Genomic DNA, 18,117 nt, shown 5'->3' on the forward strand with positions numbered 1-18,117 from the left:
AGACATATAGCGCGTCATTGTAAGACGCAGGGAATTTTATAAGTAGTAGTTTGTGGTCAATAATATCAAAAGCTGCACTAAAATCTAACAGCACTGTGCCAACTAATAATTTACTGTCAATTAGTTTTAGCCAGTCATCTGTTAATTGTGTGAGAGCTGTGCATGTTGAATAGCCAGTTTTATATGCATGTTGAAAGTCTGAATTCATGTTATTCATAGAGAAATCATTTTGAATTTGCTTAAATATGATTGTTTCCATTAATTTCCCTAATAGCGGTAAAATGCTAATTGGCCTACTATTCGATCCAGTGAATGCTTCTTTCCTATTGTTTGGTCGAGGAGTTACTCTAGCAACCTTCCATACTTGAGGATAGATTCCTTCTTTAAAACTTCAGTTAAAAATATAGCATATAGGACTGGCTATTATTCCAGCTGACAACTTTAAGAGTCTACTGTCTAGATTATCATGACCACAGGGTAGAATACCATTTACAGGCAACATGCCATTTCTTATAGTATCAACTTTACTTGTGAAATAATTGTTGAAATAATCAGCAATGTCTTTGGGCTTGGTGATAAAGCCTTCACCTGATTCAATAAATGCTGGTGTTTTGCCCATTTTATCTCTACCCATGATTTGATTGAGACTACTCCAGAGTTTTTTGCCATCATGTTTAATTTCTTCAATTCTAGATTGGTAGTACACCCTTTTTTTCTGTTTATTTAATTTGGTCACTTTGTTTCTTAAAGAGCGATATGCTAGCCAGTCCTCTGAGCTACCTGAATCTACAGCAACTCTTTTCCCTTTATCTCTATCTTTCATCGAGCTTCTCAGGTCAGAGTCAAGCCAAGGGGCTTTGACAGATCTGACGGTGAGCTTCTTGATGGGTGCATGCTTATCCAACACAGTCTCATCCCTACTCGTCACATACTGACGATTGGTCATATCCCCTTTCCGTCACCTGTCTCTGCGTCCGACAGTGACGCAAAGGGATTTCCATTCAAATCAGTCTGATGACCCTCTGCGTCTATTTCCGACGCAGAGGGTCATCAGTCTGATTTGAACGCAAATCCCTCATCGGTTGATTTTGACGCAAGGGGGTTAGCCAACGTGCGGTTTGCCTGCGCTGGAAGTTTCGGTTTCAGGTGATGCATTTTGTGTTACAGGTGTTTATCTTGACTGTATATATGTTTTTTATTTAGCTGTGGTGTAAGTGGAGTTGGATTACAAACAAACAAATAAATAAATAGGAAGACATATTTTCCTTCAGGCAATCATTTATCGTGCATGGAGACGCTCCTTAGGACCATTGCGTTTTTCGACATCCCACGTAAGAATTGCCTGCTATTCTGCTTAAATAATTAAACAGCATGCCCTCATCAAAAGCAAGCAAATTATGCTGTTAAATTGTTGCCATTTGTAGTTGTGTTTTTTGGTAATGTTTATGCGCACTGTATGCGATTTCATAGGATAGATATATACAACATCTTAGGCGGGTCCACACCGCACCGACTGCCCGACTCGCGTCGGTAAATGAAGTCGGGCTACTTAATATGGCCGACTCGAATGGCGGATTACACATTTGAATCGGCTGAAATGAACGCCGACGTGGGCCGATTCGAGCGACCACACCAAGGAGACTCATGTCACGGACGCCGACTCTCTCAAAGACGCCGATTTTCGGTCCGGTGTGGCGGGTCCACACCGGTGGCAACCCTAAGTGCTACACATAGTTAGCTAATAGTTAGCCAGGAGAACACGCTATGTTTTCTAGAACGATGAACTGAATGCAATCTAGTTGCTAGTCACTGAACTAGCTCAGACTATGTGAGATTGAAATCTGAATAAAAATGTTGGATTCAAGTTAACCCTGGCAAGTTCATGTCACAACGCCATCAATTGCCAGACTTCAATTCAATGATTTGCAAGCTCGTAAACATCCATGGACACCAAAGATACCATATAATAGGGCTAGGTTAAGGATCATTCTATAGCTTGAATAAAATGAACTGAACGTGAACTATTGAAATGGTGTATTAAAAACTATTCATTTTTAATCTGTGTGAACTGAATTTGTAACTATTTTATGTGAAGTATGGACTTACACATCACTTAAAGTATTCATATTGTAATTTGTAGTTTGGTGATCTATTCTATATTATATTGATTTGTTTTTCTCTTTCTCAACAGGTTCCCTTATCCCTGTCACTTCCAACTACTGATTAGCAGCACCCTATAACAACACAAAGGCACTTTGAAGAGCCACATTTGTATTGTATCTGGTCAGTCTCTCTACTTTCTGTTCTCTCTCTTACTATCTTACAGTGTCTCTCTCTCTCTCTCTCTCTCTCTCCCCCTCTCTCCCTCCCTCTCCCCTCACCTGCCCTCTCTCCCTCCCTGTACAATGTCTGATCCTGAGCCGAACCGGCTCCAGAAGGAGTTGAGTGACCTTGTTGGTCAGGCTGAACATCAGGCTCACCTCCAAAACCTCCAACAGCTCATCAGCTTGCACCAGGAGGCAGAACCATCCACCAGCCAGCCATCAAACCGCAATCAAGGTGTTAGGTGGATTAAGAGGGACTGCGATGGAAACATTATTGATGGCAGACCCAGATCATCCCGAAAACAAGCAGGTCAGATTTGTTTTACATTCGTGTTAATTGAAATGTAGACTTTATCTCCAGATCTAGTTTATCTTGGAATGGTATACAACATGATCACAAGTCTTGGGTCTGAATTAGAACATATCTGAGGTTATTATTACATACCTGTGCTAGCATCAAGGAAACTGTGACGTTAAAAGTTTGTGTCATCGAGTGTAAAAAGCAACAGCTTTTTTGCTACAGCAGGTCCCAGTCACAGCCACACTCGGAAGACTGGTGTCTCTCCTCCTGTCATGGCTCTGGAAACCAGTGGGGAAGTGACCAGCAACTTTCCTTCAGTTACTGCTGGTATGTTCTTTATTTTGTCTGCACTGATGCAAAACAGTATGTTCATTTATTACGATAGGAATGTACATTTCATAGTTTTGTGTTTTGATAGTTTTGTGTTTGATCAATAGATAACAGATAACATTACACATTTCAAAATGACTGTTATTCAATGCCATTATCTTGTGTTGTTATAAGCCGTTGGTTTTCAGTGTTGTGCATTGTCTTAACAGAGTCTTTCCTTCAAGAGCTTGAGTGCTCACTGGCTAAGGACCTGTATGTGGATGATACACCACCTCAAGCCACAACCGACTGGTCGACTGGAAAGAGTCTGATCTCAGGGTGGTGGGCGAAAGAGAGATCCCGGCTGGTCAACACCATGGTGGGCAAACAACGGCAGGTGGCAACTCGAGTCTGCCAACAATGTGCAGACCATCCAGCAGTTATCCGCTGTTGTGACTGCCGACCACACCCTTTCCTCTGTGGCCAGTGTGACATCAGGGTCCATCGAGATCGAGTCTTCCACAACAGGGATTCCATGATGCATGGTTTCTTTGAACCATTGCCTCCGACAGCCTGTGTTGTGGAGAGTGTTCTTACCCAGTGTGGTAAGTTGTAGTTTTTGAGAGTCCCCTTCTCAGACTATATTTTTTCCAGTTATCACCTGGAAAACTGAATACTGATTTCTGATCAGTTGATGAAGCCATGAAGTCCTACCTGGTTTCAAAATAGCTGCCAGTAAATACATATGTTGTGCTTTATTTCTCATACTGGTTTCTTTTTGTCTAAGAGCGTCTTATACCTTTGGAGATGCCAGCAGAAATATGCAGCTGTCCACGAGGATCATCCCGTGTCATCGCAGGAAAGTCCATCGTTGTGGTTACAATGAATGGTAAGAAGAACTTCAGGGGTCAGGATGGGGTCAATTCTGTAAAAGTGGCTGCAGAATGTCACCCACAGCTATTTCCTGATCACACACCATATCAACTCTAAACACAAAGACGCTTAGGGTCATCTTAATATGACATATTAATATCATATTATTATGACATATTAATATGACGGCATCATGCAGACGCAAATGTATTATCTGTATGTGATTATACAAATGTTTGGCTAAATCTCCCATTGTGATGTTAGAATGTGCATTAAAATTCAGATATTTGCACATCTCATAAAGTTTTTGACCACATTTTGACAGTTTATGAGCATCATTTTTGGCAACAGTGGTAGAAGCAAGATAATGGACTTTGCGACGTTGGAATATCAAAATGTTAATGCACTCCGAGGTGTAAAGGCCACTCCGCTTCACGTTGTGACCGCATACCTTACACCCCATCTAGACCACTGCACTCATCTAATGAGCGACGGTTATGTCATTCAAATGATCCGGTTTGTATGAGTGATGTTTGTTGCAAAATGGATTTTTAACGCCTGCAACATCAATGAGGGTTACTGATGTTGGCACCTGTTCCTATTTCCTGGGATTTTATATCTTTTTATTCTCTCCTAAGCTTATTTTATGATTTACATAATAATTAAAATTACAAATTGATGTTAATTTTGATTGTTGTATTTTTGTCTGTCGCTTTAGACAAAAGCGTCTGCTAAATAACAAACATAAGCACATACTAGCTCGGCTGTGCCTTACATATATATATTTCTTTTTTTTCCAGGGCGATATGATCTCAAATTGCCTGAGATTGGATGCGAGGCTTGTGAAGCCTCATGGACTCCTGGACTGGATGACATGGTCTCCAATGACTACTGGCCTGCCACCTCTCACTTTGCAACGGTATATGCTTTGGACATCCTTTATTCTTTTGAACAGGTGAAGATGGCAGCACCAGGGATGTCAAGCCAAGCATTTTTAAGAATGCTGGACAGACGGACTATCCGCTTTGGCCGTGTAAGTATTAAATAAGTTAAGTAACTCAAGAGATAATACTGTGAGTTATATGATATGATCATGATACATGAACATTAACACTATATTACACTACATTAACATTTATACACCTGCGACCCTTTGTCTAAGTTCTTTAATTTCTTGTTCTCTGTTACTGTTCTCTTTTGAATCAGACTGGGAACATCACAGCAGACAGCTTCCGAACCAGCTTTTTGGAGTGGGAGGCCGTCCGATACCAAGTGGAGAAATTGTGCAGGGAGGACCACTTCCACTGCCCAGCGTGCAGCCCAGACATGCTTGCTGTCTCAGTTGATGGGAACCGCAAGCACTATAGGTTCAAGAGTGCTGCAAGGTAATTACTAAATCTTGTGTTTGCATAGACAGCTCATCATTTTGAAAGTAACTGTTGTGAATTTGAAAATCATATGAATATTGAAAGTCTAAGTATGTCTTTTATTTAGATCTGAGGAACCAGCCATCTTTGATGGCGTCTTCATTGCAAAAGATGATGACGTTTCAAGATTCGTGGACTATGTCCATTCCTCAACCAGTCATGTAAACTTGCACAACTTCATTATATTTACCTAGAAAACAAAGAGGGCATTTTTTGAACAAGTTTGGACTGTTAACCATCTTCCATGTTGTAGGCCTCTGGAAGAGGTGTCTGTGGAGGGCAGTGGTCAGCGGCACGTGAAACATCTACTAAGTCATCAGGGAAAACAGACGAGGAGGGCCTGGAACTCGCTGTGTGTCGTCATGGGGTTCTTCTTCGTGCCCTCAATATGTTCAGGGGGGAGATTTTTGCCTACCCCCTGTTCCTCCAAAAAGAAACGGCCTGTAAGCCAGTGACATTTTGTGCCATGGATGTGGCATGTAAGTACTGGCCTTACCTCCGAAGAGTGGCAGAGAAATGCCCTGAGCTTCAGCATCTCCTCACCATGAGGCCATTTCTTTCAGTGTTTCATGCCAAAGCCCACGATTTCAAATGTGAGGTAAGAAAAAATGATTGTCAGTGAGATGTTCTGTTCCCTGAAAACCTGCATAAGATTGTTGCCATTTAGGTTTTCTTTTCTTGTTTTCTTTTTAAAGGTGAAATGGAGCGGAGCGTATCAGGAGGGGGCTGGTTCCACTCTTGGGGAGGAGGTGGAGCAGTGCAACGCCTTCCTCTCGAGGATTGCTGTTACAACCAAGCACATGTCAAAAGCAGGTATGGTAACCAGTACAATTTGATCCTGATGACAATGGTGAGCCACTTTGAGCTCATGCATATATGCTGCCTCTGAAAATATAAAGCTTAGAATATTCAACACAGATGGATGGATGGATTACAATACCATCATCCTATGTTATTTAAAGTGAGGATAATGAGGGGCAATGTGATAAAAAGAAATGTACTGTACTGTTGTTGGTTGGGCATACCATACCATTCACCTACTGTCCTGCCATAGTGCTCTCTGCCATTTGCCTACTGTCCTGCGCCACTGTTTCATGCTATTTCTTCACTATCCTGTGCTATTTCCCCACTAGCCCTTTCATGGGTGAGTAGTCAAATGGAACAAGACAGCGGGTTAGTACCATAGTACTATACTGTGATTTATTATCTGGGAAAAGTTTGTGGTACCCAACAAGTCTGCACAGTTTCTTCTACTACTGCTTTTTGAAAGAAGGATGATCATCTCATATGTTTGATGTTTGCAGGACGCATAGACATGCTGACGATCATGGCCATGCGCTGGAACCAGCACAAGTTGGACAACTTGGCTTCCACGCTTGCCCGCCGATATCAGAAGGTAAAGACACCAGTTTTCCCTTCTGCAACATGCAGAACAATATTGTCAAAGTGGCATATATCACAAAAATATAGACTTGCCCAGATACAGTGGAATATACGGATGGTTCTATATGTAGTGTCAATTGTATTTTGTGTCTTGATATAAAATGTAATTTACACATATTTCATACCACATATATTGATAGTCCATGTATATACGAATATACTGTATATTTAATCAGTATTAATTGTATGTGGTTTTCTAATAGTGAAGGCACTTTACATTCCTTATCAAGAATATTCAACGTTGTAGGCAATTCCCACATTGTCATTTTTTATTTGTGTTTAAAGGCCACAACAACCCTGCGAAGCCAGCTGCATAACTTGGAGGCTCTGAAAATGGAAATGGACATCACAGACAAACAACTGGAGAGCTGGACCATTGATGTCAATGAGTGGGCAGAAGGTAGAATATACTGTTTGATATGCTGCTGGATGTATCACTTCTGTGCTTGTAGAATTATCAAAGTATAAACACATTTGTTTTGTCTTGTCATCGACACAAGCTTCTTTTAATAGCTCTATCACTGTGAATTTCTTTTCATGGTTTGAATTTAGCTTGTAGCAACTGCACGTAGCCTTAAACCTGTGTGTCAGGTGTACTAAACTGACTAAGCTTGGCTGCAGTTCCAAAGAGGTTCATTGTAATCGTAGTGGAAGAGCACATACTCTGATTGCTGATGACTTGTGGAAAAGATTATCGCCATGGGGACACTAAAGATCTAACCTAACTATACTCAACCTTAGCTACAAGTGTAGCCTCTCAGTTACAGAGATTGTTGAGGCTCGCTTGCCCATACACCAGAAATACTATTTTTTCATGAAATCAAGAAGCATATTTCTTATATCTTCATTTCTTCTTCTCAGCAACGACATCCCCAAATGATGCTGATGTTGCTGCTGTGACCAGCCGAATCGAGGAGCTGGTCGCTAGTGTTAAGAGGAGGTCCCTGCGTCTTTACAAAGACAATGACGGTTGCAAAGGACGTGCTCGGATCCGCCGAAAGATCCGGGAGGGAAAAAAAATCTTAAGTTCAGCTGTGGAAAAATACAACGCCATGGTTCCAAACACAGAAAACCTGAGCCTGGACACCATTCTGTCTGACGAGGTGGTTTGGCCATGGCAGCTTCCACACGCTGGTATGTACACAATTCCGTTGATGTGAAATAGTCACATAGTGGCACACAATCTGTCATGCTTTGATTGTAACCCCAGAAAATCTTTAAATACTAGTCTTAAATACAACTGACTTATGCTTCATCTATGTATTCCAGACTCTGTAGATCTAAGGATGAAGAGGAAGGTTTTTGACCTGGTGATGGCAGTGAGGAGACTCGAGGAGGAGAAGAGGATTCTTGTTGCAGAAATGCATAATCATTGGAGGTGTCTTTGCACCCGTGCAGACATATGACATGAATATGACATCAGGTATGTATTGTAGTTATATTTGGCATACATTACAATATATCAGAAAGTTTCTATTGAATAAAGGCTCTATGTGTTTTTACGTGTAAGGTGAGACGTGGGGCCTGCAACAAGATGGGATCCTAGCTCTACAGAGCATGACGTCGAAGAACTTAAAAGCAAGCAACAGCATGTCAAAGCATGCAAAGAAGTGTTACGTGCAAGTTCTGACGGAACAGAACATCAGCTTTGACAGTGATTCTGAGGACCATACCGGGAGTGACTCTGAACAAGACTAAACAGCACTGTCATGGCCAGAGTCTTTTTTATGCTGTTGTGTGCTGGGGAGGCAGCATTAAGAAGAGGGCCACTAGGACAGGCGGCTAAGGAGTGCTGGCTCTGTTTTTGGCATGGAGCTGAAGTTCATCACATCAGCTGCAGAGAAAAGTCTCTTTCTGCCCCAACCATCACATCACTTTTTCTAGTATCCACTATCCATCTCACCGTCTTACAGGCTACATTAGCCACTCTACACAATCTGGACTGTGGTCCTAACATTTACCCCTGTTGACTTGTATTATCTTTCCTGTGTCTGTTGTTCTATTTATCTTACCTTCTTTGTATTATTTTTGTTCAGGAATTCTTTTATGTTCACACTCACATAGTCATATTTAACAACATACACAGCTTTGCACTGATTGAATCCCTGCACTGTCTACTTTTGCACTACCACCACTGCAAAACACTCCATAGCTGCCCCTCAAGGTCAGTGTATCACAGGGTCAGGCCCTACCAGTCCTTTGTAATCACTTGACATGCTCTTCACTTTTTACATTTGTCTGAGTTCTTCTTGTTATGTGGTCCTGTGGTCGGTATGTCACACTGTTCATAGGTTGTTTTGTATCCTGACTCTGAGCCCATGCTGTGACTTTCATAATCGAATTAGGCCTTATTTTAATGTTGTGCCCTGAAGATCTTGCCAGTTTGTTAATCTTATGTAATCATCTTTACTGCTGATACTGACTCTGTTTTCCTGTGATGGTCACAAATTCATGTTGCAAGTAAATCTACTTAAATGTTCCTTGCCTTGACTTTCATTGTGCATCCATAACAGTGTCTCAGTGAGCTGAAGTCGATACCTGGAAAAGAGGAAGAGTACACCCTGCTCACATAGCTAAATGTATACACACCCACGCTCATCCACAGTTACATAATTGATTAATCATTGTGGAGTAACACCTATAAGAACAAGGTAAGATAAGTCCAAAGAGAGGGATCAACCAGTTACTACTGTAGAATCCCCATGAGCCCACAGTCAACATGTCTTTTAGCTTTACATCTAGAATGTGTATTTGGGACAATAGATGAGTAAATCTTTTGGCTTTTTTCAAACATCTCAGGCTGGTAGATCCTTTCAATACTTAATAATTATTTCAACAAAGAAACAATTATTTTATCATTGTATATATCATGTATTATATGTAGGCTACTATTAACTCATTCCCATTGGAGAACCGAGGACCCGCTGTCCGGAAGTGTTTTCGTCACATGTCTTTTTATGATAACCTCCACATACCTCAACAGCGTTACCATAGACTGTATAAAATAGTGCGTTATCTGTTACAAAACCATTGCCTGGTATCAGTCTGGACCCAGACAAACAAAACTGTCATTTATTTCAAACTGATCGAGATCTTGTGTTCATGAAGTCGCCCCCTTCACACACACACACACACACACACACACACACACACACACGCACACACGCACACACGCACACACGCACACACACACACACACACACACACACACGCATGTAGAAGGCTCCACCCCCAAGGGTGTCTGGACACTAGAGGACAGCCGACAGCGGCACTCGGCCGTCGGCCCGGATCCCCCGCCCGCGTTCGACTACTGTTTTGGCTTAAATATCTGAAATAAAAAAACATATTCACTTTTTGTTGATATGTATCATCTAGATGCAGTGTAATAACTAGTTCGGCTGCACTGCATATTTCATATATTCAGTAGATATATCATTTTACAACCCTATCTCCAATCCTAATTCAGAAACCGGAAGTACTACAACTGTGAGGCTGATCTGTATCAAGCTAAATGGCGGGCCTGTAGGGAATTGTAGTTTTTTTTTAATATTAGTGTTTTTCCTAGAAATTGAAGTTGTAAATACTGAATTGAGAGTACACTGAGCAGTTTAAGGGGATGGTGAACACATATGTGTAATCAAATTTAAAAAATCTGTTTGTTAAATGGGTGAAAATTAATTTCAACCATATTTGACAGCGCCCCCCGTTGGCGACTTTACTCACATGATAGCTGAGATCAAGAGTTCTCCAGAACAGTTTCTACTATGTCTGTAGACCCTTTTTTTGCTGAATTATAAGCCTTCAAACTTGCACCAAGGTCAAGGTTCAAAGGTCAACATTTCAAAGCAGGAGGCATGTAGAATCTTCATACTGACATATGTTACTCTCCAGGTCAAGACCTTTCCAATGATGTATTTGGTTTAGCTCCACAGCAAAGTTTTAATTGTTTCGCTTCATGGACACGCACCATCCCAGGCTTAGTTTCAGAGAGCACTTTGAAGGCCCAGTATATGAAATGAAGCTGTTTGTTTGTTTATTTTAGATTTTTTAGTGGAACTAGTGATCAACATGAGTCACTTTAAGAGCTTACAATCCTGCTGAGAATCTAGGGCAGTACTACAGGCTTGGAGGAAAGCCTGGATTAAGGTTAGGGTTAGGGTTGGGACTCAAAAGAACAAGCTGTTTCCATTCCAATCATCATCAATGTTGTCACTTTCAGATTTTCATATACTTTGAACTATACTATAATTGAACCAGGTGCACACCAAATCTTAATCAGTTTGACAAACATTCTGTAATTAGTTTAGTAAATGATGCTCAAAGCTTCTTATATTGCCGTAGGTGGGTATAAAACACAACATACACAGTAGTTGCGGGTTATCACAAAATACTGCCTACAACTCCAAATACTGTACTATCTGGACTATATATCACTCTGTATTTGTATGGAAGCGTATTCCTGCCATGTCAGAAAAAGAAAAACGTAGTAACAGAGCACAGACTGGGTGAGGGGGCATGCTGGAGACAATAGTCCAGTGCTGCCACAAGCTTCATGCCTGGCACCCTTGCAAGCAGTCCCTGAGAGGTCATAGGCTGGGGGTGGGAAACCTTTTTATATGAAGAACTACACTACTGACGGGCCAGGTGGCCTGACTTATGCTAACTCATAGTTAGCATCCCTGCTGAAAAAAAACGCATAGAGCAGCACCAAAACACAACATATGCTGGTCTTGCTAGAGACTTTTCACCAGCAAGACCAGCATATGTTGTGTTTTGGTGCTGCTCTATGCGTTTTCTTTCAGCAGGGTTGCTTGTACAGTAAGTGTGGGCGCAGTGTATTTCATGAATAAGGCAACGCTTTGATGACAAATCAGACCTGAGGCCTTTGATCATGAACACATTGGCCGGATTTAACAACAGGCCACATGTGGCCTACCTTGCAGGGCCAGGCCTTATATTTCCCACCATTATCATAGGCCTTAGTAAACCACATACCTGTTAAGTCATTCCAGGGTGACCAGATAGATGTCCTCAGTGTCCGGGCACATTCCCTATTATCAGGGAAAACATAGGAGAACTACCTCTGTCCCTGGTTTTATGACAAGAAATCCTTCACTTTTAAATGATATTGATGGCCAAACTGGAAATGTTCCCGGCTGTCCCAGGCTCATTTCTCCGGTTTTGATCTCTGAAGTCTGATCACCTTATGTCATGCACTGTATGTTGACACAGAGGATGAGAAAAATCATTTCCGAAATTTGACACCAATCTGTGTTTGTATGAAGCAAATAAGATGAAAAATGGCCTTTCTGTGTGGCGCTTCAGACGCTGTGAGATTTCAATTCACTTCCCTATTTTTTTCATATAATATTTCCTATTATCCAATTACTGCCAAATTTGGTACTTGTTCTGTCACTGCACGTGACTTTCTGCTATCTACCTTTTTCCATGAAATACAGCACAAAACATGTAAAGGATAGAGCCAAAAAAGTTACAGAACATAGGGGCAAGCAAAGACTTTTCAGGGAATAATCAACAAAATACTTTCTTATTCATCCAAATGTGAACAAATAGACATGCATACAAAACAAACAGTAGGAAAGTAGAATCTCAATAACTCAATAACTGGTTGGTAGGGAGGTGGTGATTTAGGAGTGGAACGTGCTGGCTGGCTCCCAGGTGTCCTCCCAGATTCTGTCACTGTAAATAGTGCACAAGTCATCTTACACACAGCATATACAATATAGAAATATGCTATTGTGTTGCACTAAATAGTTTTCTCGGTCATTCCTTTTATAATTTGTTTTCACAGTTGGTCCCTTTCAGCTCTCAAAGCAAACTCAAGACCAGTGGAGATTTTGTGTGAATATGTGGCTTCCAACTGAAATCAGACCCCTTCACAGAGACCAGTTAGCTTCATAGTCCATAGTACGGTTCACGTTTTATGTACTGTTAACAACACGAACCTTCCCATAGACCGCTGGAACATGCAGACCAGCCAACAACTAGTCTTCTGACTCAAGTTTGAATATATGTCGTCTGAAGCTGATAAATAAAGGTTTGGTTTATTTTCTGTGCTGTTTGTCAAACAGTGACTTTGAACTACTGGACCCATACTGCAGCAGAGATCTCCAGAGGGGAGGAGAAGTGGGAACAGAAAGAGGACTGAGGTCCAATTCATGGTTACATAATAGCCCCTTTTAGATGGACCAGGTGGCACATTTGCAGCAAGGTAAAGGCTGCAATCTGCCGCCTTGTCTATCTAAAAGGGAGGTGTAATATTCCAACACCTGTGAGAGGGTTGAGACCTGAAAAAGGTTGATAACCTCCAGCTTCAGTGTCAATTAGGGATGCAACGGTACAGTTTTTCCACGGTTCGGTATGCATCACAGTTTTTGGGCTGCCATACGGTTTCAATACCTTTATTTAAAACTACTCAGACTAGCAAAGGCAATATAGCATTGTAAAAATAATTAAAAGCACAGATAAAATCAAACCACAAACTTTATTAAAACACAGTGCATTATCAGATCACATTAAACAGCAAACATAAAACCACACAAACTAAATATTAAAGGTGCCAGATGTAAGAATGTGGCCAAAAATGCTACTATACTCAAATTCAAAACACTGCAGCGAGTCGTATTTACATTTAGGCCGACTTTTCCTTCCTCAATAGAATGGATATATCATTATTTATGGTAACGTTAGCTGTTGACTAGATGGACATATCCGATGGAATAAGGTGATATTTGACAGAACCGTCAAATTCATTTTTGCCTCCCTTTCATAACGTTATATAGTTTATGGTGATTTACATGCAAAGACCGAAAGACGACTCGAATGTCCAGCCGCTGCTGGCAAACGCGCCGCCGAGCCTGAACAATGTGCTGCTCTCTACTTCTGAAGGGATCACACAGCATGCGCGGCTGTACTAAGTTTTGAAAACGTTTTGTGACGGGGAAACGTACCGAAAACATGTTGTTTGCCGTTGTGCATTGAACTGAACAGGGCGTATTGAACGGTTTGGTAAAATACCGAATATTGTTGCATCCCTAATATCAATGTATTGTCAAATGTGGAATGACCGATGAGCCAGACAACAGTCAAGAGATTATCAGACAGCCTAATGAAAAATATGGTTAGACCCCTTACCCCATTCATTCGTCTTGCCATGATTTCCTTCATTGGGAAGACTGTCTGTCGCCTGCATTTTTTGCAACCTTAAATGACAAAAGCAAAAAACAGGTTTTTGGAATAACAGTTCAACAAGTCACAGATCCTGTGGGTATTCAAAAGAGTGGTGGAGCAGTGTCATGCTGGGAAGCAGCAGCCCAGGCAGACAGAGCAATACTACAAGAGAGCTAGGGAGCAGCTGGCTACTGGCTAACAAGGGGGACAGAGGTAAGAGGAAGCTGGCAGAGAAGTTGGATGTGACCATGTACACTGTTGTTTCTGTGAATGACACTAGTCACACAAACAAGTCCAATAGCCACCCAGGCAACATCAAGACTTAAACAGTCACTTAAACAGTTTCTCAGAGTAGTCTCATGCAGTCTTGTGTACTTAAACACATTTCATCTAACAATGCCTATGCCATAAAGTGCCCACAGGTACACAGTGAAGTTTGAGTCAGGCCTAAGGTCATTTCACAATCTCAAGTCCCAAGAGGCAAGTACATGCACATTGTCTGTAGTGACTTTAAAATGCTGAGCTGACACAAAAAGCATTCTAATAAACATTCACGTCGAGCTGAACCCAACTAATACCTTTTAAAGTGGACCAAAGCAAAAAGCACTCCATTCTTTTTGTGCACACATTATGAGTTCATGTCAAAGAGGAGGACTCAGATCTCTTCCTAGTACACCTAAGCTCTGATGGGGCCTCAGTTATCTAGTGCTTTGTGGGCTGTGTAGTTGCTCTGCGTTGATTGTATCATCAACTTCCTTATATGCATGTTATGAACTCTCTGGTATTAGGCCATCATCCATTATCATCTTAATTATAATAATGACATTATATCATGTTTAGTATTATTTTTGCTTGTTTCACAAACACACAAATAAGTATAGTATTAATGTCTGGGTGTTTTCACATATTGTCCCCTTAAACTGAACCAAACCTAGTCCTTTTAAAGTGAACCAAGCAGTGGACCAAAGCAAAAAGAACGTCACATTATGAGTTCTCTGAAAGAGGACTCGGATCTCTTTCTGGTCTACTTCAGCTCTAATGGATCTCATCCTATGCCTATTCACACTCACCTGCAGCTGGGGCTGATCGTGCCTTTCCTGGGAGCGTGGCTGGGGCTGAGGGTGCAAGGGGAAAAGTTAACCAATGACATTTCACATTCTTACGGGAGGTGCTGATGTTGGAATTCAAAACTGAGCTGGAGTGGCACTGCTATTGATAGCTAAAATAACAGAGAGATAGTAAGGAATGGTAAGCCATGTCATAGTATATAGTGTAGTTCAATGACTTATTTGTTGTTGGCATGATCAAAGTTATTCATTAGAATTAAGCATTTACTGAAAACAAACTTGTTGGTTATACAATTACAAAAGTATACAACTTCAAGGAAAGGCAGACGATTAACTGCTAACATCAGACTGGCATGGGTGTATTTGACCCTTTATTAACTCATTGTAACAGGTGAAGTTCACCTGGGTTCATTTGTTTTTGGCTAATACAACAATAACAAAAGGGACACATTTACAGATTGGGTGCCACAAATGTGTACTTACACTGTCTTTTCTTTTTCCGCGGATGCTCACTTTGGGGCTTAGGGTCTGCAGCTGGGGATGAGAGTTGGGAAAAGTTAGAGAATGATATATTCAGAGTCTCGGGGGAGCAGCTAAATTCATTGAAAGACATGGAATTCACCTTGTGTAGCTTGTTTTAGATTAATACATTGATTACAAAAAACATGGGACAAGTTTACAGATTGGATGCAACAAATGTGTAATTACTCTGCCTTGTCTTTTTATGTTCCTGGGGCTGGGGAATATGCTGGGGCTCCTGAGGCTGTGACTGGGGCTGAGGGTCCACGGGACAAAGATCAAGAATGATATATTCTGGCTGGTCTTCGGGGAGGTGATGGTCTTCAGGGTGGGGCTGGTCTTCAGGGTCTGGCTGGAGTTCAGGGAGGTGGTGGTCTTCGGGGTGGGGCTGGCCTTCGGGGAGGTGGTGGTCTTCAGGGTGTGGCTGGTCTTCCAGGTGGGGCTGGTCTTCGAGGAGGTGATGGTCTTCGGGGTGGAGCTGGTCTTGTTGGAGCTGGGACTGGGACTGGGACTGGGACTGGGACTGGGGCTGATCTGTTGTGGAGAACAAAGTAAGCAAACATTTCAATTGTGTACATATGGTCAGAAGAATCTTCAGAAAACAATAATGAACTCTGCATGAAACTAATCTTAGCTTTTATTTTGAGTATAAACTCATAAGCCGTCTTCATGTTAATCAGGAAGTCGCTTAGTCGCTTATCATTTGGCAGATTGGTCACCACATCTGCACCCACTTGCCCTTGCTGTTCCTGTGGCTGGTGAACAGGATTGGCGTAGAGCCCAAGGCAGAACGTTTTTGAACCTGAAATTAAACAAGCACATTAGCAGTACACAATTAAACTACATTGCTACATAAATCTACTATCTAGAGACCCAATCTGGCAAAAAATAGTTTTGATCACTTTGATAATTAAATAGTGTTTTCCATTTGATTAGAGACATACTGTGAAATTGATACACAGAACTATTCTTTCATGAGGATTTTTTAATTGCAACTGCCGGTGCTCAATTTCAGTTGAAAATAACTGATCAGATGTTGTGACAGTACTAAATATGGGTTCCACTCCACACTGGAGTGGGTTATTATATTACTGCGTACACAACTGACATAATCAACTTCCTTTACAAATCATTTCCTTTTTTCATCTTACACACATTACTTTGTACAACCAACATTCACATAGTGTAATGCGCTAGGTGATGGTGGTGTAGTGAATAGAGGTCTGGGTTTCTAAACACTGTGAGGCTAGTTTCTCATCGCAAGACTCCTACCCCAGTGTGGACTGAGGACAGTCTGGAACTGATCTGATCTTAACTCTTTAGCAGACTGAGTGTTACCAGTTTATGTGTGGGCTATGCAGTGGTTTACTAGTTGGCCTGTGTTGTTGGCCATTTACTCTGTGGAAATCTGGAGTAACTAAGAAAAACACTGACATAGTTGATGGTTCAAGTGAAAACATGAGGAAATCTTTTTGGTAGAGTATGTATATTTTAGAAACTGGTGTTGTGTACCAGGATATTGTTAAAATGACCCACAAAGCCATTTAGAATACATGCTGCATTCATTTAGGACCTCTGCCACAGAAAAAAAAGTCCACAGCCTATAAGGCCAACTTAAATCATCAAAGTGTTAAAAATCCTGTATCTTAACCTCAACTTCTGTTAACTTCAAAAAAGCATGTATATTCCAGATATTTATTTCAAGTTTGTATTGAACAGATGAACTATTGTTTTCCTTCTGATCTATGCATCCACAGACGGGGTCCTTGCCCCATCACACATTATCAATGAAAAGTGACAGAAATCATGTTGGGGGGGACTGACTTTCTTGAGGGAGAGAGATTCTATTTTCTGGACTGATGGAAATGATCCCCTTAAGACGGACAGATGGATGTGCATGTTAAGGTAAATACTGTGCGTAGTTTACCTTAACATGCACACATTACCGCTCAATTCATGAAGTATGAGCAGTTTTACTTACAGCAATATTGGCGGAGGCCACCACCCGCGCTGCATTCCGCTGGTTTATGACTCCCTGCCCCCACTCACTTGTGTGCAGATCTTTGGATTTTTGCAGCTTCGGGTTTCTGCAAAGGCTTCTGAAACACCCGCTGCATGATCTACTGTTGGCCTGATTTGGCACTTTGCAGTGAGGGCAGGGTCTGAACTTTGGCTTTGTCATTCTGAAATGTACAACAGACAAACACACACAAAATATCAAACATTGATGCAAACGCACGTCTGCTCAAAAAAGACATTCATGCACATTCAGGTGGGCAAGTCGGAGCAGTGGTTAGCATCCCCAACTGTCATCCAGGAGACCATGTCGCTTTGGAAAAAAGCCTATACTTCATACCTGCCACTTTTACCTTTACCTGACAAAAATCCCTCACAACTTGGACTCAATTTGTAGTGATTAGATTGTAAATCCTGATTGCTCTGCATGACATATTGAAAAAAAATCTACTTTTGACACCTGACTCAAATGGCTGTTTGTTGCCCAACTGTTTTGTCAAACTGAGTAGGTCTACAGCTTAAGGATGGGTAAATAGCATGTTGAATTTTCAAACTAACAGCCACCTTAATATCCTGGCAATAAGTCCCCTTAAGTTTTAGATAATAGCTTACTTTAACATCTACACCCAGCAAACAAGAGTAAACAA

At 41.4% G+C, this 18,117-nt stretch overlaps 2 protein-coding genes across 2 annotated transcripts in view; both read left to right on the forward strand.

Annotated features, from left to right (window-relative positions):
- LOC311015324 (uncharacterized protein) overlaps positions 1 to 18,117 on the forward strand; it is a gene marked incomplete at its 3' end in the record, with an annotated part of 558,532 nt that overhangs the window by 421,960 nt on the left and 118,455 nt on the right. The window lies entirely within an intron of this gene.
- Positions 5,431 to 9,157, forward strand: LOC311027797 (uncharacterized protein). The gene is made up of 7 exons (XM_084031958.1): positions 5,431 to 5,832; positions 5,930 to 6,047; positions 6,539 to 6,630; positions 6,963 to 7,077; positions 7,539 to 7,811; positions 7,947 to 8,100; positions 8,188 to 9,157. The coding sequence occupies exons 1-6, from the start codon at positions 5,623 to 5,625 to the stop codon at positions 8,081 to 8,083; spliced, it is 945 nt and encodes a 314-aa protein (XP_083888084.1). The 5' UTR covers positions 5,431 to 5,622; the 3' UTR covers positions 8,084 to 8,100; positions 8,188 to 9,157.

Source organism: Eutrigla gurnardus (genome assembly GCF_963514095.1).
Source record: "Eutrigla gurnardus genome assembly, chromosome: 1".
Lineage (NCBI taxonomy): Eukaryota > Metazoa > Chordata > Actinopteri > Perciformes > Triglidae > Eutrigla > Eutrigla gurnardus.

What these genes read in the sequence shown, in the direction of transcription:
- LOC311027797 (XM_084031958.1), top strand. Translation starts at nt 5,623, where the DNA reads ATGTTCAGGGGGGAGATTTTTGCCTACCCCCTGTTCCTCCAAAAAGAA. An exon ending in CAAGCACATGTCAAAAGCAG is followed by an intron (nt 6,048 to 6,538) that starts GTATGGTAACCA and finishes TGATGTTTGCAG; the next exon opens with GACGCATAGACATGCTGACG. An exon ending in TGTCAATGAGTGGGCAGAAG is followed by an intron (nt 7,078 to 7,538) that starts GTAGAATATACT and finishes TCTTCTTCTCAG; the next exon opens with CAACGACATCCCCAAATGAT.